This window comes from Mirounga leonina, unplaced genomic scaffold (genome assembly GCF_011800145.1).
Source record: "Mirounga leonina isolate KUSES-001 unplaced genomic scaffold, KU_Mleo_1.0 Mir_199, whole genome shotgun sequence".
Classification (NCBI taxonomy): domain Eukaryota; kingdom Metazoa; phylum Chordata; class Mammalia; order Carnivora; family Phocidae; genus Mirounga; species Mirounga leonina.
The window spans coordinates 9710298-9736615 of NW_023270498.1; the positions used below are offsets into that span (position 1 = coordinate 9710298).

General features: G+C 41.6%; 1 protein-coding gene across 3 annotated transcripts in view; it reads right to left on the reverse strand.

The window, feature by feature from the left end:
- Window positions 1-7185: 7185 nt before the first annotated feature.
- The window catches only part of HECW1 (HECT, C2 and WW domain containing E3 ubiquitin protein ligase 1), a 434723-nt gene continuing 415590 nt past the window's right edge, over window positions 7186-26318 (reverse strand). For all 3 annotated transcript variants that reach the window (XM_035026508.1, XM_035026507.1, XM_035026506.1), the window contains 6 exons: window positions 23722-23820; window positions 23047-23176; window positions 18117-18263; window positions 16824-16938; window positions 14407-14605; window positions 7186-7297 (listed from right to left, as the gene is read on the reverse strand). In XM_035026508.1, the coding sequence (XP_034882399.1) occupies window positions 7186-7297; window positions 14407-14605; window positions 16824-16938; window positions 18117-18263; window positions 23047-23176; window positions 23722-23820 (802 nt within the window). The remainder of the gene's footprint in view (window positions 7298-14406; window positions 14606-16823; window positions 16939-18116; window positions 18264-23046; window positions 23177-23721; window positions 23821-26318) is intronic.

The following is a 26318-nucleotide window of genomic DNA, read 5'->3' on the forward strand; positions in this document are numbered from 1 at the left end:
CTAGGCATGTACTTCCATGACAGTAGAGTATAAAGAGAGAGAGGTCAAGCTCAATTGTGCAAGTAATTTACATGCCTCTGGGCTTGGCTCCCAGTAAGAGGTGACTGGGTATGGCTATAGGGAGGGATGAAGAATTGAGGCCATTTAATGTGATCTATCACGATCTTAGAAAAGAGACACTCTTTATTGTCATTTAAATTTTCCTACTAAAATAATATGCTTAAAAGAAGAGTAGCCCTTTTTATAAGGACAAATATAAAAGTTTGGATATGATGAAAGTCATGACCCAATTTTTATTACATTAGAAAAATAATAGGGATTACATTAACTATAAAGGAAAAAAGAAAACTATAAGATATACTCTTTGGAAAAAGATGGAAAGAAATACAAATTCTTGGGCATATATAAGATGATTAATTTCAACAAGTTTTGACACTAATTCACTCAGAGGTTCCCGGCATTAAAATAAATCTCTTCATAGCTGTCATCTCCCAGGTCTTCAAAATATGAAGGTTCTTAGGCTGATTCAGTCATTTCTGGTCCCTTCTCTGTTTACTATTTCATTCCTGTCTGCCTTTCCCCTCCAATGGAGCCAATGGCTCCTGTTTTCTTTTCCCCATAGCATTTTGCTGATTTATTATTATTTTTTAATGACATCATATCTTACTCAGGAACTGGGGAGGGGTTGCAGGGGGAGGGACTATTCATATCAAAAACAGGGGCCAAATCTCACACGAAGCAGAAGAATGAATTGTATATTGCTAGACCATGAGCTCCTTGAGGCAAAGACTGCCATTCTCCCCCTGTACCCAGCACAGGACCCAGCATGTAATAAGTATTCAATAAATGGTTAATTCTAGGAAGGTAGTATGTGGCGGTGGTTGAGTGTTTGGGCTCTGGAGGGATCCCAGCTTCTCATTCAGATCATGGATATACCATTTACTTTGGGCAAATTATTTAACTTCTCTATGTTTCAGGTTTTTTAGTTATCTCATAGGGTTATTCATGAAAAGCACAAATTAGTTCTTTTTTAAAAAATTTTTTTTTAAGATTTTATTTATTTGCGAGAGAGAGAATGAGAGACAGAGAGCATGAGAGGGAGGAGGGTTAGAGGGAGAAGCAGACTCCCTGCTGAGCAGGGAGCCTGATGTGGGACTCGATCCCAGGACTCCAGGATCATGACCTGAGCCGAAGGCAGTTGTTAACCAACTGAGCCACCCAGGCGCCCACAAATTAGTTCTTCTTAAGTAGTGAAAAAATTTATTGTGGTCACAGTCATCTTCATTAATCCATTGATTAGATACCACAATGTTAATTATTGATTTACTATACTAAACTATTTTAAAAAGCAGTAAACTTAGAGGCAATGTTTTTATTCCTTCTGTGATTACTATTAGAACAATTAAAGAGCCTGGTGAACAGTGTGGTTCTAAATATAAGTTAGCTTTTGTTATTACTGTTGGGGCTGGTGAGAGGTATTTGTGTGGCAGGAAGGAGGATAGTATGGGATTGGATTGTGTCCCCCATAAAAAATACATCGGAGTCCTAACTCCCAGTACCTCAAGATGCGAACTTATTTGAAATTAGGGTCTTTACAGAGGTAACCAAGTTAAAATGAGTTCATAGAGTAGGCTCTAATCCAATATGACTGCTGTCCTTATAAAAAGGGAAAATTTGGACACACACACACACAGAATGTCACATGAAGATGAAGGGCTGAGGTCTCTAAGCCAAGGAAGGCCAAAGATTGCCAGCAAATCCCTGGGAGCTAGGAGAGAGGGATGGGACAGATTTTCTCTCCGAGGGAATCAACCCCACCATCACCTTGATCTTGGACTTCTAGCCTTGGTTAAGCCACCAGTTTGCGGTCCTTTGTTATAGCAGCCCCAGCGAACTCTTACAGAGAGGCTATTGCCATAGGCAAGCCTGCATCCTTCTTTGGTGAGCACACATTGACTGCATTCCTGGCATCCCCCATGGCACCCCAGATAGATAACCGCTTCCATCTCTCCCACCCTCCTGGCCAGTTTCTTCATGGTTATACCAGGTCCAGGAGCTCAGGACCCAAGGGATATTTTGCAGCAGGGCATACCTTTAGCCCTCAAGATAAAGCTTGGTGGCCTTGAGCAAATCATCTCTCCTGGTCTCAGATTCCTTATCTCCAAGATAAAATTAGTCAGACAAAAGTGTCTAAGTGTCTCTTCCCCGCTAAAAATGGGATGATTTCTGCAGCAGTGATAAAGGTTAACCTGACCTTCCATAACTCTCTCTTCATTTATTCTGTTAGAGAACCATCCTCTAAACATACCTAAACTGTGTCTGGACTATAAGGTATATGTGTCTTTTTTTTTTTTTTACAGTTGTCAGCACAGCGTATTGGAAAAGCATGGCCATAGAAATCAGGAAATCTGAAATCTAATCTTGACTTCAGAATAATGGTCAGATTAAAATATAAAATAATATTGTCTACTGTCTGTAAATTATGGTTTAGGCTAATTTTTTCTTTATGCCTTAAGAGAAAAATTATTTTCAGTTAGAATGAATCTAAAGTAAACCCAGAGTGTGCATAAAAGCGCAATATTGAGACTTCTCAGGTTTTTCTGTCTCTCAGTCCTACCCACGCTTTCTAATAAGTTTTTTTTTCCCCCTCAAAGAATAAGTCAGCTTCTGACTGCCCGGTGACAGCCACACGATTTGTCTTTTACAGGCTCCCAAGACCACTGTGATTTTGGGAGTTCTGATACGTGTCATTGGACATTTTTGCCTCGTGCTAACCCTTTTCCTAGGGTCACGTTGGGTGTTAGGCTGTAGCCTGAAGTCTTTGTGGAAGCATCTCAACATGTAGGAATTTAGTAAGTCTGTGTATGCCTGGTTCAACGTACAGGACACTCCCAAACGAAGCCCGCGTGGCTTGTGTGCAGACCTAATAGGCATACACAAGGAACTTGGTACAAAACCTGTTCCTTGATTCATGGATTTGGGAACACATACTCTGCCTTTTTGATAAATAATTTTTCCAGGGATTGTTTATCATAGCAGCCGGCAGACTTATGTGCTGTTTTATTTTTATTTATTTATTTATTAAAGATTTTATTTATTTATTTGACAGAGAGAGACACAGCGAGAGAGGGAACACAAGCAGGGGGAGTGGGAGAGGGAGAAGCAGGCTTCCCGCCGAGCAGGGAGCCCGATGCGGGGCTCGATCCCAGGACCCCGGGATCATGACCTGAGCCGAAGGCAGATGCTTAACGACTGAGCCAACCAGGAGCCCCTTCTGTGCTGTTTTATTGCTTACATCCAGTGAGAATATAGGCATAATACAAATTGTTATGCATTACCCTAGACTTCTGTTTGCAATAAGGAGCACACACAATGCCATACCAAAGTGAGTTTATTGACATTCCTTGAAGGTGGTATGATGGAAGAGAAAGCTCGGCCTGAGTATCACGTGACATTTTTCTTGTTGATGTAAGCAAAATCAGCCCAGTAATGTGGACTTCTCCTGCTATTGACTAGAACAAAGACTTTTAACAAAATCGTTATAGACATTTCCTTAGATAAATTGGAAGCTGCAGGAAGTAGGCTAATGGAACAATATTTACTCTATATACTACCTCTAGGCACCTTTTTTTTCTACTAGAACAAAGGGACTACATGTCACTAACAGGAAAATAACGTTTTCTCTTTTGGACCTTATGATGGCTAGAATATCCATCCCAGATTTTTATGATATAGTATTGCAGTAGTTTTAATAATGAACACTGAAGTACATAATAATAATAATAATAATAATAATAATAATAATAATAAAAGCACCACATTTTTCATGTAAAGTTCTAACTACTTTCATTTGAAAGTGTTTCATCTTGACTGGGAAAACACTTGTGGCAATTGAGAAATTTTTTGAACCCAAATTTTGGACACATGGACTGACAAATACCGTAGACGTAACATTAGATTTGTTCTGGAAAGTCTGGCTTTTCGACTTGCCACACAAGGTACTTACCATTAATGGACATAAAATCATGTATTAAAGAGAAAAAAAGATTTAGAAGTCTGCCAAAGGATCCTTTTTCTCTTTTTCTTAATTTCCTCATTGTCCTTCAAACAATTGTGCTACATTGGTGATGGTAGTAAAAAGTTCTCACAACTGCTGCTAACTTACATACACAGGAAGTTACAAAGAACTCCTGACCCAGCAGAGGCAATTTCTATTTTTAGGATTATCATCTTCATATGATCGAATAAAATGTCATATCCATGAAATTATTCTAATACTTCATAGCATTTTAAAGTATTTTTCTACTTGAAATGTAACTTTTCTCTTACTTACTGTTCTTGTTTGTTCCCCAATTAAGGGGAACAAACTTACTGTTCTTGTTTTACCGGAACTAGCTCTAAAAGGTCTTGTTTAAGGGGAATTGTGGTTTATAAGTGACTAATACTATAATATGCCTCCATGGAGAAAACTCATACTTTAAATTAAATACACATGGTAACAAACAGATCTACCTCACTCATTATGTCATCTGATTGGAGGACGTTTATACCTACAGCTGGTGGAATCAATAGCATAATTATACACACACAGAGACACATAATTTCCATGTATTCCAGCCTCATATATTAGGGAATAATAGCTAAGGAAACGTCACTTGGAAAATAAAGAAATCATAGGATCTTTCAGTAACAACTGTATGTACTCCTTTTCTCTTCGTTTACCTTCCTATAGGATTCTGTGCAAGGTGTAATAGAATCTGGAACCCTGTTAAGCAAGCTTTGCATCCTTTCAGCTGACTTTGACATCAGTACTTCTTTATGGAATTTTACACTTTTACGAAATACTGGTCCTGCAATGCTTGTGAGATACATTTAGATACATTTAGAGTCAGGGCATTGAGGTGGGGGGGGGAATAGGAAGAAGGAAAAGTTAGTTGAAAAACCAGTACCTTTATGACCAAGATATCTATCTCTATATATTTTCTAGGATACCTTGTTCCTTCTGTGTATGGGTAGAATAGATATCAAGTAATCTAATTAATATGTTAATTAGATATTTGTGTAAATTGCAAAGCTCCCCAGGAGCAAGTTCTGTCTTTTGAACATCTTCCTCCCTTGCCAATGCCTAACAAATAAGATAAGTACTAAAAAAAGAATCGAGTGCTTGAATTAATGAGTATTTACACATGGAGAACACCAAGTTCTAAAAATGAAAGACGATCCCTATACTAGAGATGCTGTTCAAAGAGGTAAAATGGTGAAATGATTTGCATTATCCTTATGCTCTGATTTTATAAATAATAGCTCCATTGGAACCCATAACTTTTCAGATACTGAAATGTGAACTGAATTTTACAGATCCCTCAAATTTATATTATGCAACCTATACATTCAGTCTTATCTTGGTAAATATTCTTTTTAGACAACAATATAAAGCTAAATTTCTGTAACATATTATTTCCTGATTGACAATAGACACACAGCCGCAAGGGGTGCTGGGCATTATAAATAATTCCTACTAAAAGAAGTTTCATTTTGGGACCCAGGAAACACAACGCAGTGCCCGGACACACACTGATACAATGAGCACAAGGCATGGCTTCCTGTCAGATTAACTGTGTCTTACATTTCTCACATTTCTCCCTTGTTTAATATATTGGAAGTAACAATGTGACATCGCAACAGTGGGGGGGCCCCTTTAGCTCTTCTTTTCCCAGTGAAGAAAAACACTTTCACTTATGACACATTTCAGACAACATGGAGAACAAGGTTAGAAAAATAGAAATGACCATTCTGTTTGGGCTTATTCCAAATGTAATCAAGAGGTTAGGCTGTCTTTGGAGCCTGCAGTGGTTTTCTGAAAACACTAAGTTTTCCGAGATATCTCTTTACTGAGTGCTAAAAGAAACTGGAGATCTATTTTGACAAATCAACGTGCCTTTGGGGTGTTAGGTGTCTGCTCCAGGAGGATCGCTGTGGGTGAAGAAGGAGTATTATATTGCCCTTGACCCCAAACAAGCACCATCACTCTCTGCAGCTTCTCATTTGACGTGTCAAATGTGGACCATCAAATGTGAAGGAATTCGAACACACAATAAAGAAAAGAAAAAAAGAAAGTGGCATGAAAAAAACAATATCAAAGTTAAAACAAGAGTTTGTTTGCCAATCACCTTTAACAAAAGTCATGAGATAATCTATACATTTTTTTTCCCTCGTGAAGGAGAAATGTAGCTTGACCGAACAAAGCAAAGCAAAACAAAATAGTACAGAACTCAGGTATTCAAACCAACCTAATATGGCCTTCTTCCCTCTCTCCTGCTTGCTTCATCACATTCTACACAACACAGTGGGGGTAGAAGCCTGATCCTTTATGCTACATAATGAGAGCTCCTTCGTGTGCACAAGTTTTTGCTTCTTGTGCGGTGAATGTTCACAAGGGGCGTGCCCCTCCTAAACTTCTCTAAACTCATGTTGAGCAACAATCCCCACAACCCTTGAGATGCACTGTGTTGCATTGGCAGGAGGCATTTTTCTTGGTGTTATTTGTTGGAAAGTGTAATATTTGCACCATATGTCTAGGCTAGTTCCAGCTGATGGGACTGAGGCCACGTATGACTCATGAGTTGAATGTATAAAAATTTCAGCTTTGCTACTGCTGTTTTTGGATGGATGGTATGCATGGGAAAAGGGAGAGTGGGAGGAAAAGAAATTGTTGGTTGGCTCCTAGGCCTGGAATTGGTTGTTAGAAATTATAAAAAATGGTGGTTCTGCTCAGAAGACATGGGCGTATAAAAGCTCGGAATGCTTAATGCTCCAATTTCCCTAAAATTATATAAATGGAAGTAAACTTTTATTACCATTTGGTCAAGTGTAGCATAACTTGCATTCCTATTTCCTTGTTAGTAATGGAGGTATGTGGAGATACACACAGACCTTGAGACAGCTGTTGTTTAATATTGCATACAGGCTGGCAGTTCATCGAGAATAGAGGAGATAAGCCTGAAGGTTGGATCTCAGAAGAAGGCAGTTCTTCATGCACAGCTTTTGTCAATCCTGATTTGGTTTGAAAATAAAAGTCATGGAATACCAAAATCAAAGGAGAGTTGATTCAGGGAAAGGGCAAGGGGATCATCCCAGAAAGGGTGATGTGACTGCCAGGAAAATGTCAGGTGAGTTTCCATTTCCTCATTCAAGTCCAAAGGTGCTGGTTTCTTCTACTGCTGTTAGCAGCTTCTCATACAACATGGAGTATGAGGGATAAGGTGGAAGATCCAATCGGTTGAAGCATGTGTGTGCCCTGAATGGGGAAAAAAGACTGATGAAGGTGTTTGTTTCAAAGGTACAACTGGTTTGTATGTGTCTGTGATCAGTCTGAAGCTATGAAGCAAAAGTGAATAAAAAGTGAGCACAACCATGATTTTGGACCACCATAAAGCCTTGCAACTAAGGACAATAGTCTTCTAGACACAAATAAACCAGTTGAGGGAGTAGGATACCTGGAAACAGATGGTTTGCGTTTATAAGCAAACCACACTAATGTAGAACGGTACTAAGCGAATCAGTCAGCGACTCTATGGTATCAGCTTTATCCTGCAATTGACCTACGAACTTGGAGGTGATCCGTGAAGGAGGCAGAAACATAATTATTATTAGAAGATCATATTCCCAAGTCTCTTTGTCCAGCTCTGATTTCTGGGCCACAGTGAACCATGTACATTGATGTACAGGTACCACGAGATGCCCTGGAATTTTGAGATCCAAAGCTCTGTCAAGTCAGGGGAGCCCTGGGGACAGTCTAACTCTTCTGTTTTCAGTGAGACACAGCTAACCCGACACCAGAATGTTGCATGTCCAAGGACAGCTGAGCCTGTGGAATAGTCTTCCCTGGTTGCCTGGAGCATCCCCGTGCCCTGGGTTCTGCCTTACTTGCCATATCCTTCATTCAACCCTTGGTGCCATGCATGCCAGTACCTGGTTTAGATAAGGAATGGGTTCCCCCACCTTGCTCTAAGGTACACGCCAGGACCAGATCCTGCATCACTTGTATAGGGCTCAGTGGTGAGCCCCAAAGGCCCAGAACAGGTTCCTCCTGTGGAACTTCAAATCACCTGACTAGTTTCTCCCTGTCGGATGTTCTTTGTTTTTATGGAATCTCTGGTTGAGGCCAAGGACTATAGCAAAGTAGGGAGGATGGGGGATGGGTGCAGCTCAAGGTTAACTTCACGCCTTTTGCTTCCTAGAAGGGGTGGTGTGTTGTGGTGGTGTTTTGAAAGGCCGACCAGCACAAAAAAGGGCACATTAAAATGAAATGAAATAAAATAATAAAAAAATAGAAGAAGATAAAATATCACAAAACAAGTATATATACAAACAAATAAACAAAACTCTAACCAAAGAAACCATTCTCCCTTCATTTGAATTTCATTTGGGATACTGAATTCTTCTGATTATAAGATCCCCAGGGAAGTTGTATATTATTTATACCTTTGTTTTCGGAGTTCCTGATGAGGCTGATGCAGTGCTCAGGGGGAGGATACTGTTGTGTTTGCCTCTCAACACCCATTCCTCCTTTTCCTGGTCACAGCTCCCTCATTGTCCTTGGGAAACTACCCCCCAAACTCCTCCCCTCACAAGCTCCAATGGTGGGCACAGGATAGTAGTGCATCTGGCCTTAGGCCTCAAGAACTTAACTGAGAAGAAGCATAAAAATAGACCAAGATTAGTAGAGGTCTCAGATTATGATCTAAGATTCCAGTAGGCCTATGTTGACTTCACAAGAAAATAATTAAAATATTTTACCTAAACTCATTTGAGTAAAAGTGGAAGAGCCCTCAGTAAAATGAGTAGGATGACAATTACAGTGTTCAGAAAGATTAAAACTAGGACATACTTTGGGCTCTGGCTAGCTATGTTAAGTGGGGCAGGAAAATCCCAAGTATGCTTTTGAACCTAGCTGAACTAGTTAGGCACGGGATATGAGCAGACATCATTGTCTTGGTTTATTCTTTAACTGGCACTCATGAGTGGAAATGTTAGCAAAAAATCCCATATTTGCAAACGAAATGAATTCTGTAAAAGGTGATTTCTGGGAAAAATCTGAAAGCATTAGCAAATGGCACCCCTTCAAGACCTCGTGTGAACACCCAGAGTTTCTTTATTTTGCTTTTGCTGTATTTATCACCAGCTTTGGATAACTCTCTAAAATAGATTCTAGTTTGTAAACTAGAATGAATGAACACAATCAAATCATGATTCAATTTAGCATTCTTAAATGCTTGCAGTCCTCCAGGTGTGGTTCTGACAGCTCAGAGTGCCTGCTTACTTTCCTCCTTGGGCACTGGGCCCAGTCTTCCAGGGTGCACTGGGGTGGTGGAGAAAGCACAAAACCAGGGTCTGGAAGACCTCTAATCTGATCCCAGTCTAGCCACTTATTAGCTTTATCAACTTGGGAAAGTCAGCTAGTCTTTCTGAGCCTCAGTTTTCTCACTTGTAAAATGTGGGTATTAATATATGTTCTGTGTACCTCAGGGGTTTGTTGTGAGGGCCAATGTTAGAATACACATAAATGCCTTTTGTCATCTGTGATGCAACCATGATTGCAGTTGTGACTGCAGGAACTGTGTCACACCTGTGGTGACTCAAGACCCTCAGCCTTTTTCACAGAAACTACTGGCAAATGAATCACCCTGATCTCCTATTTGTGCAATTGATTTTATGGAACTCCATGTGGATCTTTTCAATCATGCCAGGTCAATTTTCACTCTGTTGGTGTTAATCTAGGATTCCAGCATTTTGAGATAATTCAGGATTTAGAGTGTGTCAATCACTGTATGATTTGCCCTTCTAATTTGTATCATCTGCATGATTGATCTCCCTGTCTCCTTGATTTTTTTCCAAGTTATTGATTAAAATGGTAGCCAATGCCAAAGAGAGTATGCTTCTCCCCAGAAGAGACCACTTTAAGCCTGGTCAAAAGCAAACAACACTACTAAAAGCAAACAAATCACTGCTCTCTGCTGCTGGTTGCTCAGCGAGCTGTGAGGCCAGTTTTACAAGTCCTGTCCTCTGTTCATGCCATCTTCTTCCATTGCCCAACCACGGCCTCACTCTATAGATGGTTCTCACTCTCGTCACTACTGAACCTACTCTTTTTCAACTTTCTCAAGAACCTCTTGATCCCCAAATCCAGGGACCCATTCTCTATCCCCACCTCCTCAAGCTCTTTAAGAGCCTTTGGCATCTTTTCTTCTTGAACATCTCTCTCCCCGTGGCTTTTCTATGGCTTCTCAGTGGTTGTCAGTCTCTCTTCTGAACTGCCAATGGCTCCCCGAAGCCTCCATTGTAGCCTTATGGTCCACAGGGCAGGGTTTCTCACCCTGGCACTACTAACATTTTAAACTTACTAATTCTCTGTTGTGAGGGGCTGTCCTGTGTGTTTAGAAGCATCTTTGGCCTCTACCGGCTGGATGCCAATAGCATCCTCTCCCCCACAACCAGAAATGTCTCCAGACATTGCTGAATGTCCAGTAGGGGGTAAAATCACCTCTCCCATCCCCCTTGAGAGCCGTCCCTATAGAGTAAGCCAACTGCCCAGCTTAACCAGGCCTCCCCCTCCGCCTGGGCTTGGGCTCAGTTTCCATCTGCAGTGAAGCATGTTGTTAGAATTCTGTTTGCAACTTTTATGCTAACCTGCCCATGACTCATAGTTCTGTAATCCCTGGTCCTTACTCCAAATGTAAACCCCTAAGTTTCTCTCCTCTCCATGCTGTCTTGTGCTGTGTCTACTCTGACTAGCTTCCATGCTTTTCTTTCCTTTGGAGCCTCTCCTCTCTCCCCTCCCCAGTCCTTGTTCCATAGTAAGGAAAATCTCCCACTCTTCCTTTCTGGACATCGCCTACAAGTCCTAGCATCCTTTCTTAGTCCCCATGAGTAGAGATGGCCAATGATCACTCTGCCACATTCTGTGATGTGGATGAGCACTCTGCTCATGCCCCACTGCCAATTCTAGATCATTACTTGTCAATCTTTGATCAAAAACTTCTGTTCCTTTTACTCAGCCATAAAAAAAGGATGAGATCTTGCCATTTGTGACAACATATACCTGGAGGGTATTATGTTAAGTGAAATAAGTCTGACAAAGAAAGACAAATACCAAATGATTTCACTTATATGTGTAATCTAAAAAATAAAACAAAGCAAACAAACAAAAAGCAGAAACAGACCCATAAATACAGAAAACAAACTGGTGGTAGCCAGAGAGGAGAGGGTGGGAGGATGGGCAAAATGGGTGAAGGGGAGTGGGAGGTACAGACTTCCAGTTATGGAATGAATATGTCATAATAATAAAAGGCACAATCCAAGGAATGTAGTCAATGACATCATCAGAGTGTTGTAGATGGTAGCCACACTCATGGTGAGCACAGCACAACTTACAGACTTGGGGAATCACTATGCTGTGCACCCGAAACTAATGTAACATCCTGTGTCAAGTATACTTCAATAAAAATGAATAAATAAATAAAAAAATAAGAGGGAATCAAATGTTTAAAAAATTCTGTTCCTTTGAATCCCGTGCCATTTAGATATTTTCCCCCATAATTACAGGCTTTATCTGACATTTTATTTCAATCAAATAGGATAGATTAGAAGATACGGCGTGTCATCTTCAGGCAGGAAGGTAAAGTGTTGTTTTGAGGAACTTGTATTTCAGACACACACACCACACACGTGCGCGTGCACACACACACACACACAAGTAGATATGCTTGTACTGGGTTGTAATGTTATGTAAAAGGTATTTCTTTCTGTGGCCTATGGTTAAAAAGTTTGCAAATCCGTGATCTAGATCTATCTTCCATACCTTCTGACCTTCCAGCTAATTACATTTATTAAAATCTCTGGTACATTGCTTAAATCTTTCCCATTTCAGGTGTTCTCACCAGACTGTGTAGTATCTGAGTCCACAGGGATGCCCTAACCTGCCAGCTCCTTGACCTCAACCCCAGTGACTATCCCACCCATCTGATACTGAACTTTCTTTACCAGACACTGTAAAATTACATCCTGGAAACCACTACTCTCAAAGTCCTCCTTCCTAACCCTCCTACAATTCAAGGACTTGAATTGATGTAAAGGTTTTATTGAGCCTGGGCTATGATTCAGGTTTGGTTGTGACACTATTTGGCACTCTCATCTGGGAAGCCAGTTGCCTCTCTACAGGGGAAGATCTGAGAACAGAGCAGTTCCAGACCACCTCTCCTCCCAGTGTGGGCAGTGTGCAGTGGGCTCACATTCTCTGGGAAGTCCTGGGTCATCCTGTGTCTGTTTGGTGCCCCTGCTAGCCTCTGGGCTTCCTGCCATCTGCCACGTGGTCTGGCTACATCTACCCAAATTTCTGTTCCTGGAAGTCAGAAGTTACTTCTTTCTCTGCACACATTGGTGACCCTTTTTAGGTTCTTGGATCTTCAGAATATGTACAAGGAAGACTAGTTAGGGGTTACTCTCCAGAGGGTCATTTTCACTGTCCTCCCAGAGGCATCTCAGCACTTGCTTCTTGGGACCTTCTTGGCCTAACGCTCTGCCTCCCCAAGGAATCCTCTCTGGGGTTTGCAGAATGGCAACATTTTTAGGGATGCCTTGGCCCAGATGTGAATAGCCCAATTATAAGCCCAATGTCTATCTTATAAGCTCTTTATGTGGGTTAATAGTGTTAATGTACATTTCAAAGCTTCTCAAAGGAAATTTGTAATTAGACTCAATCTGTGGCCCCCAAATGACAAAAACAATTCCTATTTCCATTTCCTAATGAATAAAACAGAGACTCCTCAGCAGAGTCTTCCCTCTGTGACCCACCAAACTATCTTTCTCAATCTCATCCCTTATGAGTATCACTTTGGATATCTTGTTCTCCACGCTGGTTCAGCAATCCTTCCTGCTTCAGCTTGGAATTCCCCTCTACTCATTCATTGACCCTCAATGCTCACCTAAGTGCCATCTTCTTGTGCCATCTCCTCTTCCCAACTCAGTGGGGATTTGGTCTGTATTCTATATCTTCACGACACCTTCCTTTCTCAGTGCTCCTCTGATTCCACCTCGTGTTGTGATTTATTACTTTTGGGCTGTGTTCCTCCCTAGATTATAAACTCCTCTGGGAAGGTAGATGGTTGTGTCTTAGCCACTCTTCAGGGTGCACATGATGCTGGGGGAGGGGTGGGCTATCATCAAATGGTGATGCAAACTCATTTATCTAAAATAAAAACAGACTGTTCCCAAATAACCTCATCTTCCAAATCTATCATTAAACTAGACAAATGGAAATCTTGCCTTTTTTAGCTTTATTTTCTTGCCAGATTTAATTCAGTAGGCTCAGCTATCAGCAGACCCATGCGAATGAGCACTGAGGGTCTGCTGAACAAGTGGGTGAAGCCAGGGCTGAAAATTATGTCAAGGCTTTAGGCTGTTATTGACCAGCTGGGCATGCACTCTGTTTCCTGGGCCTCCTGATGCTCAGGTGACTTGTCTTCAGGACAGTGGAAGGTCTGGGAGATCTGCATGCAAATCATAGTTCAGTAAATCCTTCCATTGGGGTTTAGCAATAGTATCTGGGAGGCCATGTGGAAACAGCTGAATTAAATGTGAATCTTCTTTTATAATTAGAAAATATCATAGTTGAAGAAAATAATATGGATCAATCTTTTCTCCTGTTGTTGAGCAGTATTTATTACTGTGGTACCTAAACAGAAGTATCTCTTTAGTGCTCTTTATTTCACTGAGCAAGAAAAGGCTGCTCAAAGTGGCCTAGGAAGGACCCAGGAAGTGTTAGAACTCATGGCACAGGGAATTTGTTCCGTTAAATTGCCTGGATCCCTAGTGTCTCCTTTACTGCATTTATCTCACAATAATCTCCTTGACAGCTTACTATATAGAAGTCACTGTAGAGACGTGAGATACTCATGGTCTTGTCCTCACATGTTTTAAAACATAGTAGGAAAAATGTGACATGTACATGCACAACCATCCTACAGAGTATCAAGTGATGTGCTCGAGAAGTACAAATACAGTGCTGGAAGGGTTACTTTGGGCTTCCAGACTCTCCTCCCACTCTTACCTGGCCAGACATTCCTCAAGTTAAATTGGGCTACATACAGATTGGAAAGCTTCCCGCGAGTGACACATGGGCCATGACACTACAGCCTAAATACCATCAATAATCAAAAAACCACTGAGAATATGGTCTAAATTCACCTGCCAGAGACTCCTCACTGGTGCCTTTGACCAATAACTCATATAACAATAACTTGGGTGGCAGGAAAGAATTCCATCCCAAAGGATCATCACCCAAGCTCCAATATCAAAGTATACTGGCCCTCTTTGGTGGGTTTCCTGAAGGCTGGCAGGAGCCCCTACCTGGGGAGAGACGTAATCTTCCCCCACTTCTCTATGCAGAAACGCCGAAGCCCATTGCTTCCTCGGAGGGCTGCAAAACCTTCATAGGGCACGCTTGATGTTCCCGTGACGAACTGAAGTAATCTCAGTCTCTGCTCATTATTGAAGCGCTCCACGGCGGCCCAGAACCAGCGGATCACGAGATGCCCATCGTGATAACCTGAATGGAGCAGAAGGAGGGAGAGTCAGGGAGGTTGTGCAGAGAGGAGGAGGAAGGGGGAGAGGTGACATATACCGCAGGTGTGATGAGAACTGAACAGCTGCTGTCAGTCTGCCAATTTCTCTAACGATGGCCTTCACACAGGTCTAAGACAATCTGTGCAACTAGGTCAAGTTTTATAGCAAAAGCAGATTTAGAAAATAGACATTTTATAAAAAGATTTTATGCTCTGAGGGATGTCCTCAGAGATGTCTGCTTTCTATGTGAACAACTGGGACCCCACCAGCCATTTTCCTGCCTCGTGTAAATGAGAAAAGGTGTGGCTAGAGATCCTTGGGATGATAAGAGACAAAACCCTCTATCAACCCAATATTTCAATGTATTTTCTCTGTTCTGATGTCTTAGCTCTTGGTAACCACATACTGTGGGCAAGTCTAGGACTTAAGAAGGGCTGGAGGTAAACGGCAAGCTCAGTGAACAGAAGATGCCCATGTGTCCAGTACTTGCTCTCAGGCCAGTAGGACCAGTCGGGCCACTGTCCCCATACAGCTGGGAGAGCATGGTTGGGTCAACCAGTCCAAGCAAATGATTCACCAGTGCTGCAAATGCAAGAGGCACTCTGACATGGGAGAAATCTATGTGGGCTGGGGTAGAAAGTGGGAGGTGAGGTGTGCGTTGAGCCTGGGAAGGCTTTGTGTGAGTGGAGGCCAGGAGAGATGGAGAACAACAAGAACGAGGAAGAAATACACAGGGAACAGCAAGCCGACTAGTGCAGAGCGGGGTCTGGGGAGGGCCGAAGGGAAGCTCACTGGGGGCCTTACTGGGCTGTAACAGCCAGGCAGAGACACTGGGACTTGCCACCTGAGGCCGGCAGTGGTCATTCCATGCCAGGAAATGCCCAGTGGTCCCACAGAGGCTCCTCAGGCCAAGTACACTGGGGAGAAGAGGGTGGCTGAGGTGGTGGACCTCGCTCTCTCTCTGTGGTTTTGATTGGTTTCTCTGTAATATTTTACACAAAGAAATGGTTTTGAGCCTAAAAAAAAAAACTTTGAAAAGCCTTTTCTATAAGTAATAAGGAGTTTGTTTTGTGGGTAAGGAAGTGACCTGGTGAAAATAATATTTCAAGAAGACTAGTTTGGCAGTGTGAAGGTAAATAGGTGGGAAGGCTTAGAAATAGAGTTTGGAAAAAATCACAGAACCATGTTGCGGGAAACCGAGATTGAAGGGAACAGGGCTGCAATTCTACAGGAAGTTGGACACACTTCCCTGACAGCATGTAACCGAGCTCAGGAGCTGGCCTCCGGGGGATGGTCCTCAGTAAAGCATCTACATGGAGGTAGGCCAGAGACTATCCCAATGGGGATCACCTGAAGGAACATTCAGCATGGAAGTTACAGGAAAGCCTGTTATGAGAACCCACTTTGCACAGGTATTGAAGTAAGGCCAAGTTTTTTGTAGTCTTTAAAAAGTGATGGGGCGCCTGGGTGGCTCAGTTGGTTAAGCGACTGCCTTCGGCTCAGGTCATGATCCTGGAGTCCCGGGATCGAGTCCCGCATCGGGCTCCCTGCTCGGCAGGGAGTCTGCTTCTCCCTCTGACCCTCCTCCCTCTCATGCTCTCTGTCTCTCATTCTCTCTCTCTCAAATAAATAAATAAAATCTTTAAAAAAATAAAATAAAATAAAATAAAAAGTGATGGAATATATGTTATAGATGTAGATATAAAATGGAATATTATTTTATATTTATATTACATATATATTACATATATACATATATATATACATATATATATATATATATAATGGAATATTATTCAACCACAAAAAGGAATGAAGTACGGAAATACTACAGCATGGACAAATTTGAAATAGTAGGCTAAATGAAGGAAACCAGACCCAAAAGGCCACATATTACAGGACTCTTTTTACATGAAATACCCAGAATAGGTAAATCCACAGGGTCAGAATGCAGATTGATGGTTGTCAGGGCTGGGGAGGGCGGAGTGGGAGGAAGCTGCCTAATGAGTAATGAGCTTCCTTTTGGGGTGAGGACAATGTTTTGGAACCAGCTAGAGGTGGTGGAGACACAACACTGTGAATGTACCAAACCCCACTGCATTGTTCACCTTAAAACGGTTAATGTTACGCTATGTCATTCGCCTCAGTATAAATTTCTTTAAAAAACAGTGAACGGTGTGTGCGCTGGCCTGCGAGCTCACCTCCCCGGTACTCCGTGTTATTCCGCCAGTCGTTGAGGTCGATTTCCGCCGTGCCAGCTATCACCAGCTCCAGCTCCCTGGCATCGAACACGGAGACAAGCCTCGAGTCTACGACCTGAAATACAGATTAGGCTTCAGGTCCAACCACATCGAAGTTATATTCCTTATTATTACTTCTGTGGTTTTACACTGGGAGACTGACCATCATTTCCAACTTTTTTTTTTAACCAATGTGCTATCATGTTTAAGTTCAAAATCGTGACTTAAACATTCTGAAACACAACCCATTGATGAGCTGGGAACTCAAAAAAGGCCCCAGGGTTTTCACTACCTCTGATACTCCCTCTCAAAATGATGTTATGAGCAAATCTGACTTGACTTTCTCTGTCATATTGAAGTTTCCAAGTATCATTGCATTTTAAAGGCAAAAGGTCCAAACACTTTAAAGTGACTTGAGAGCTTTTACTATTATCATTTCACTTAAAAGGTATCCTCTCTTCCATGACTTATTTCCTAGAAATGGGCATTCTGTGTTAAAACAACTGTATTTCCCTTCCTTCCTCCCCTCAGTTCCTTCCTCCCTCCTTCAAAGATCTGGAAAGACCTCCTTTGCTAGGGCTCTGAGCTCTGACTTTATGCTTTGTTGCCAAATACATCAGGCACAACGGAACAGCTCCTCTGATCAGACTAGTGGTGGATGAGCCAGTGAGCCATGTTGTTCTCCATTACGGGCAGGGAAAGAAAACCTTCCAAGACCCAAGCCCCGAGAAAACATTTACAGTGTCTTGTTTCTAAACTGCAGAAGGTTAAGGATGTCAACATTTGGTACACAGGAAGCTGGCAACTGTCCCTGTCCTCTTGATTTACCACCTTAGTATGGATTATGTGGCACAACGTGACACTGTAACAAAAGAGAAATCTAGCAAGAGTGGACAATGTCCTCCAACACCTTCACTTCACTGATTTTTGTTTCACTGAATGAGAGGAAACACAGCATGCACGTATCTTGACAGGAGATACTGAATGTTGTCATATCACACCCGGGCCACAGTAACACCATTTTTGTGAGAGCCTTTTTCACCTACCACCAGAGTTAGGTTTCCCAGAGAACTCTGACCCTTCCTTCATCTGTCCCAAGTGTGTCCAAGTTTGCAGTGTGGTGACTGGAGCTGAGCCTTTTGCCTGCTTTGGTTCTTCTTCTCCTTTCCTCCCCGCACCCCCCCCCCCACAAGCTGTGTTGGTAATAAGGGCCCTGACTGCGGCCTGCCTTCCTCAGCCGGGCCTGGGTCTCACCTCATAGAAGCCCCGTACCAGGGCCTCAGTCTGCTGTACCACACCGCGTTCCACCCGCCACTTCACCATCCTCTCGATGTATTCCTTCTTGTTCTTCTCAGTCACCTGGGTGTTGGCTCCTCCAGACTTTAATTCCCTTTCCGTTACCTTGTGGGGAAACAGAAAGATTGTGATGCTTGCCAAGTCAGCTGATCTTGCAGTGACACATATCACTTCTAGGAGGATGAACTATTTACAAAAAGTCTCCTTCACTTGGGTTCAGCATTATTACCTCCTTCATTCTTTTTCCTTTCCTGGAAGTTACTAAAAAAGCTCTGGTTCTTCTCAGATGATGGTTATGCACCTCAGAAAAACTGCATTCTTTGTTTGTTTTATAAAGAGGAAACATATTTCCTTAACTCAAGAGGCATAATGGAAATAAAAGAAAAATGCCCCTTGTTGTCCCAGGGGAACAGATAGACCAGAAGGTCTTTATACTCAATTCCCCCAAATCCCAATTAGATCACATTCTCAAAAGCCACAAGCCTCCCCACCCAGAGCAGGTCATTGACAGGAAAATAGCAGAGGGTGGGAAGATGGTTTTTACAGCTGGTATAATGTTGGCCAACTGACCAATGAGACTGACCTTGAGAAAGGAAACAGAGAATGATCTTGCCATTTAGTATGGTGGTGCTTGTTTGTTAGGACAAATGAATCATTAAAAGTTATGATCTGTGACCTATCTTTTGAAAGGCAGGAGGGTGGATAACATGTTAAACATTTTTATCAGAAAGTGTTGGTGTTTGAAGGGGATGTCACTTAAGGGGCTCACCTCACTGCTCAAATCTGTAAGACAAATGAGGCATAATGGTATTTAGCCATTGGTTTAAGAAATGTAGATGTAAGAAATGTATATTTGGCATTCATTGACTTAGGGACCTAGACAAACAGGCCACAGAAGTCTGATGGTTATTTTTTTCTGCTATCACTTAGGTGACTAGTGCTAATTATAAAATGCAAGACTGTTGAATCACAGATCTGTACCTCTGAAACAAATAATATAATATATGTTAAAAAAAAAAGAAGAAGAGAGCAGGAAGGGAAGAATGAAGGGGGGGAATTGGAGGGAGAGACGAACCATGAGAGATGATGGACTCTGAGAAACAAACTGAGGGTTCTAGAGGAGAGGGGGGTGGGAGGATGGGTTAGCCTGGTGATGGGTATTAAAGAGGGCACGTTCTGCATGGAGCACTGGGTGTTATGTACAAACAATGAATCATGGAACACTGCATCAAAAACTAATGATGTCGGGGCGCCTGGGTGGCTCAGGTGGTTAAGCGACTGCCTTCGGCTCAGGTCATGATCCTGGAGTCCCTGGATCGAGTCCCGCATCGGACTCCCTGCTCAGCAGGGAGTCTGCTTCTCCCTCTGCTTCTCCCCCCTCTTATGCTCTCTCTCTCTATCTCATTCTCTCTCTCAAATAAATAAATAAAATCTTAAAAAAACCCCAAAAAACCAAAAACAAAAACAAAACTAATGATGTCATGTATGGTGATTAACATAACAATAAAAAATTAAAAAAAATACTGGCTAATTCTAACATCCTAATTGCCACTCAATATCCACATTCCTTGGAACCTCTGATTTTCAGCTGTCCAGTTAAAGACTAATTCCTAACTTCACTTGCAACTAGGTGTGCCATGTAACTACATTCTGGCCAGTAAGGTGTAAGCAGGAATGTTGTATGGCACTTTCAGGAACCTCCTTAAAGGGAGGGGCTGTTGTTCCTTTGTCCAGCTGCTTCAGGCACGAACATGATGGTTGGGCCATGAGTGCAGGTGTCCACGGTAGGCACTGCAGCCGTGGGCTGTCTGCCTCTACACTTTGATTTGAGAGAAAAATAAACTGTTAGTTTCAGCAGGGTCGTTTTGGATTTCTTCACAGGCAGCTGACCCTAATCCTAACTAACACATGTAGTAGGAAAAGCCTATGATGTCTTTGACCTGCATCTATGTGTCTGCTGTATTATATTTCTAATCCAGGTGGAATTTATTGTGGTGTAATGAGTTAGGCTAAGAATCTAACTTAAACAATTTTAAGATGGCTACTCCCTTGTCTTAAACTTGCTAGATGATTGTGTTTATTTTACAAATTTACCCTCTACTACGAGGCAAATGTAAAGAATGGGCTAAAAGAAGTCACACACAAGGGAATAGTGTATTTCGTACTTTCACCTAGTACATGGCAAGACAGTTAAGTGAATTGTATGTTCTTTTTTTTTTTTTTTAAGATTTTATTTATTTGACAGAGAGAGGCAGTGAAAGAGGGAACACAAGCAGGGGGAGTGTGAGAGGGAGAAGCAGGCTTCCCGCCGAGCAGGGAGCCCGATGCGGGGCTCGATCCCAGGACCCTGAGATCATGACCTGAGCCGAAGGCAGACGCTTAACGACTGAGCCACCCAGGCGCCCCGAATTGTATGTTCTTTTTGGGTTTTTTTTTGAAGATTTTATTTTGAGGTATTCTCTACACCCAACACGGGGCTCGAACTTACAACTCCAAGATCAAGAGTCACACGCTCCACCATGTGACTCTTGGGGCCCAACAAATCATACATTCTTGAACATATTTAAATGTGCTCTCTATAGTTGTAAAAAGAAAAGAAATTTTTTCTCAAATATGGAAGAGGGTATTCTTTTATTTATTTATTTATTTTTAAAGATTTTATTTATTTATTTGAGAGAGAGAGAATGAGAGAGAGCACACGAGAGGGGGGAGGGTCAGAGGGAGAAGCAGACTCCCTGCTGAGCAGGGAGCCTGATGTGGGACTCGATCCAGGGACTCCAGGATCATGACCTGAGCCGAAGGCAGTCGCTTAACCAACTGAGCCACCCAGGCGCCCAACTGTTTTGGATTTTTTTTTTTTTTTTAAAGATTTTATTCATTTATTTGAGAGAGAATGAGATAGAGAGAGCATGAGAGGGGGGAGGGTCAGAGGGAGAAGCAGACTCCCCGCCGAGCAGGGAGCCCGATGCGGGACTCGATCCCGGGACTCCAGGATCATGACCTGAGCCGAAGGCAGTCGCTTAACCGACTGAGCCACCCAGGTGCCCGCATTACATCTTTTATTTTCTCCGAGGTTCTTTTCAAATTTTTCTGGTCTATTTTCTCTTTGTGGTCCAGATTATGTACATTGATCTGTCCTCAAGTTCACTGATTCTATCATCTCTCTACTATGGGTCAAAGCTAACAAGATTTTTATTTCCTTTTTTTTAAATTTCTGTTATTATAAATTTCAATTTTTATAATTTTGGTCTTTCTTTTTATAATTTCTGTATTTTTGTAGAATTTTCCCTATATCCCTATATTTTTCCAAGAAAATGTATAATTGCTTGTTAAAACATATTTATGATGGCTGACTTAAAATTATTGTCAGGTATTTCCAACATCTGATTCATCTCAGTATTGGAATAAGCTTTTTTTTTCCCCCTTTTAATGCATCTTTTTTTTTTTAAGATTTTATTTATTTATTTGAGAGAGAGAATGAGATAGAGAGAGAGAGAACATGAGAGGGGGGAGGGTCAGAGGGAGAAGCAGACTCCCCGCCGAGCAGGGAGCCCAATGCGGGACTCTATCCTGGGACTCCAGGATCATGACCTGGAGCCGAAGGCAGTCGCTTAACCAACTGAGCCACCCAGGCGCCCTGGAAGAGGGTATTCTTGAGGTATGTTTACACAAAGGAAATTCAACAGAATGTTGACATTTTCCAGGACCTGTCCAAAATCCTTGACTATGGTATGGGTGCTGCAAAGTTCAGTGGGTGCCTCTCACACACAGACTCAGCATGCTGTTCACATTTGTGCCTACACTTATGCTTATAGGGACTTAAAAAGCCTACCAACTCAATTCCCACAACGACCCATTACAAATTATCACGTGTCAGAGACTTTTGAAATCTCTTGTAAATGACTTAGGCTATGGTTAACCTGATAAAACTGTAACCCAGAACATTCAAAGATATATAAATACTGGTTAAAAAAATGAGAAGCTTTATCTTATTAAATAATACTTATATACATGCATTTTGGAAGAGCAAATATCTAGACACTAGTGATAAAAAGAAGTATTTTTGTAGTTGCACAGATCACAGAAATACCTTCCAAATGTATTTCACAGTTCACAAAAGTGTTTTCTAATCCGTTATCACTTTGATTTTCAAAACCTCTATAAAGTAGATCCATGTCATGAAAAGGAAAAGAAGGAAGAAGACATGGGCAGCTTTATTGAAGGAAGTAGTCCTCAATGAACTATATTTTAAATGAATGAGATTCTTTGTTTTCTAGATTAAAAACAAAATCCCATTGCTTTTTGATCTAGCAATCCCACTTATGGATATATATCCAAAAGAACTGAAAGCAAGGGCTTGAACAGATAAATGTACACCTACATACACAGCAGCATTATTTACAATAGCCAAAATGTGGAAGCAACCAAAGGGTTCATCAACAGATCAATGGGTAAATAAAATATGCTATATATACATACGGTGGAATACTATTCAGCCCTAAAAAATAAGGAAAGCCTATCACATGCTATAATGTAGGTAAACCTTGAGGACAATGAGTTAAGTGAAATAAGCCGGTCACAGAAAGACAAATACTCTATGACTCCACTTATGTGAGGTGTTTACAGCAGCCAAATTCACAGAAAGAGAAAATAGAATGGGTGTTGCCAGGGACTGGGGAGAAGGAAAAATGAGGAATTATTGTTTAATGGCTATAGTTTCAGTTTTGCAAAATGAACAAGTCCTAGAGATTGATTGTATAACAGTGTGAATATACTTCACAATATTGAACTGTAGACCTAAAAATAGTTAAGGTGGTAAATTTTGTGTTATGTGAATTTTCCACAGTAAAAAACAAATGCTCTTTTCCAAGCCCCACATCTCACAAACCTGTCCAAAAACTTCTTCGTTAACAGTGAAAGTGAGGTCTAGGATATCTGTGATATTGTTGTCCTTCATCCATTGCAAACTCTGGTGGAACTCCTCATCCAAATATTCCAGGTCACTCAAATCACAGGGCCTGGATGCATTCCAAGGGCAAAAAGTAAACAGTTTGTTAAACAAACGGATGCCCAGACCTGGCTAAAATAATATAGACCGATTCTAACAATTTGATACTCTTGAATATATGGATGAATCTTTTTAGTTCATTCAATGCTTTTTTTTTTAAATGACAATAATAAATATGGGGCAATTATTGACTCATGGATTCTTGATGGCAATTGGAGAAAAGTTTTAAAAAATATTTTAAAACAACTAAGTTTTAGACAGATTAATTCTACTTAGTGTAATGCAAAGTTTGTAATATTACTCTAATTATTTATATAAACTGATTCATATCCATTATATGAAGTTATAATAGTCTTCTCCTATGCTTACAGAAAAACTCTAAATACCTTTTTATTGTACTAAGAGGTTTATGTGACATCTAAGCACTCAGAAAAGTCAACAAACAGGAATGGTTAGGGCAAAACAGGGATAGAGAGTCCGAGGTACCAGGGAGGCCAGCACCTCGTGCCCTGCAGGCAGGGCTGGGGGGACCACGGCCTGCAATAATACACTTACAGTCTCAGGAGGGCCTTATAGAAGGGCCTTGTGAAGAAGGCGTCAAGAAGGTACTGATGGATCAAAGCCAGGCCTAGGATACGCCCACTAAACCTGAACCTGAAACACAGACAAGGCAGAAAAATGTAAGGGCAGGTGGAAATCTACATTGTTAAAATTTTTCATTTTAATTTGTATTTAATGTGTTTCTTGATAGTACTCATTGTAAGCTGTTTAAGGAATTTGCCAGTCGATGACACAAGGGAGGTACCTATTTTCCTCCTTCTTATTCTTTACCACAAACAATGCCTATGTGCGTGGTATGTATTAAAGGAACCCTCCTCTCCCCCAAGTACTAGAAGAGAGTCATTATGCTGGAATCTTCTTCTCAGAACTGACAGTATAAGGACCCAAGGGAAGAAATGCACTGGTAAAGGGGAAGTCTGGAACCCTAGATAAGCAGTCCACATTGAACCTGAGGAGGACCTGAACCCAAGGACATAGAAAGCTTTCTGGACCATGTGTCCTTATCTATTCCAGTATTTCAAAGATACCACCTGAAGGTCTAATGTGTGCTTAATACATGCCAGGGGTTGAGGACTTGAGTATGAGTTATATATGGCAGTTGTGCTCACAGTCAGTAGGAAGGACTACACGGAATCACATTGTGGTAAGCATAAGCTGAGCCTACATTGCTATTTGATATTGCTAGCCACACACAAACAAAGAACAGGTCTCTGCTGGGAAGAATTGGTCCTGTAGATCTGGCTACCTCCAGATATAAGGGCCTTTAATGATTTAAAACCTTATTGGGGCAATACAAATGTAGTGATCCGAAGGGGTACATGCACCCCGATGTTTATAGCAGCAATGTCCACAATAGCCAAACTATGGAAAGAGCCAAGATGTCCAACAACAGATGAATGGATAAAGAAGATGTGGTATATATACACAATGGAATATTATGCAGCCATCAAAAGGAATGAGATCTTGCCATTTGCAATGACGTGGATGGAACTGGAGGGTGTTATGCTGAGCGAAATAAGTCAATCAGAGAAAGACTTGTATCATATGATCTCACTGATACGAGGAATTCTTAATCTCAGGAAACAAACTGGGGGTTGCTGGAGTGGTGGGGGTTGGGAGGGATGGGGTGGCTGAGTGATGGACATTGGGGAGGGTATGTGCTATGGTGAACGCTGTGAATTGTGTAAGACTGATGAATCACAGACCTATACCTCTGAAACAAATAATACATTATATGTCTAAAAAAAAAAAAAAGATAGTAGGAAGGGAAAAATGAAGGGGGGGAATCGGAGGGGGAGACGAACCATGAGAGACTATGAACTCTGAGAAACAAACTGAGGGTTCTAGAGGAGAGGGGTGTGGGGGGATGGGTTAGCCTGGTGATGGATATTAAAGAGGGCACGTATTGAATGGAGCATTGGGTGTTATACGCAAACAATGAATCATGGAACACTGCATCAAAAACTAATGATGTCAGAGGATGGGTTAGCCTGGTGGTGGGTATTGAGGAGGGCACATTCTGCATGGAGCACTGGGTGTTATGCACAAACAATGAATCATGGAACACTTCATCTAAAACTAATGATGTAATGTATGGGGATTAACATAAGAATAAAAAAAAACTAATGATGTCATGTATGGTGATTAAAATAACAAAATAAAATTTAAAAAATAATAAAAAAATAAAACCTTATTGGGGCAAATCCTGGGATTTTTTTCCTAATATCCTGAAATTTTTGCTAATAACTTGCTTGGCTGATTGCTGAGTCTCCCTGGAGCTTGATCCCATTGTTGCCCTGCTCCTAAACCAGATGCTTGTCTGCTTTCTCTAGCACATTGTTTCCCTCACTGTATGGGCCTTGCTCATCTCTGGCTCCTACCTCTATAACAGGGGTCTCCCTCGTCTCTTTCCATCTAAGTATATTTTACCCTAACTGTAGACTTAGTTGTGACTTTTTTCAGATCCTCCCAGTTGGAATTTTCAACTAACCCATCTCCACTACCTTTCATGAGACTCTTTTCAGACTCAGAAGATTTCCTACTCTATAACTACTATAAAAATTGTTAAAGTGAATAGATCATCTGATCCCATAGAATGAGCATAATTATAAACAACACTTCAAATTGGCATATTTCAAGTGGTCAGTTCTATTTGCAGGAAATAACATACAAATGTTATTGACTCTGAAAAGACTGGAGGTGAAGGGAATCTCAGCAAAGGTGCACTGTGGATGGGGAAGCTCATAGAATAATCAGACGTCTTAGAGTCCTTGAGGCCAGTGTGCCCCTCTAGTGCTTTGTCCCTCAGTGCTCTCTCCTGACCAGCTCAACAAATGACCAGTCCCCAACATGGTGACCACAATCCTGTATATATAAACACAGTTTGCTTCTACCCCAATACAGGCTTGCCCACTCTAACTGTACTCCAAGCATTACAGCTGATGCTTCTAGCATGATGGTGGGGTTGTGACCATCCAGAGGGAGATGTCTGGATGCCTGGCCAAGTACCCTCTTCACTTAGAGGTGGCCCCCGCAGGCCTAGTAAAGAGAAATTGTAATCTCAGCAGGCAGTAAGTATCCACAGATATGGA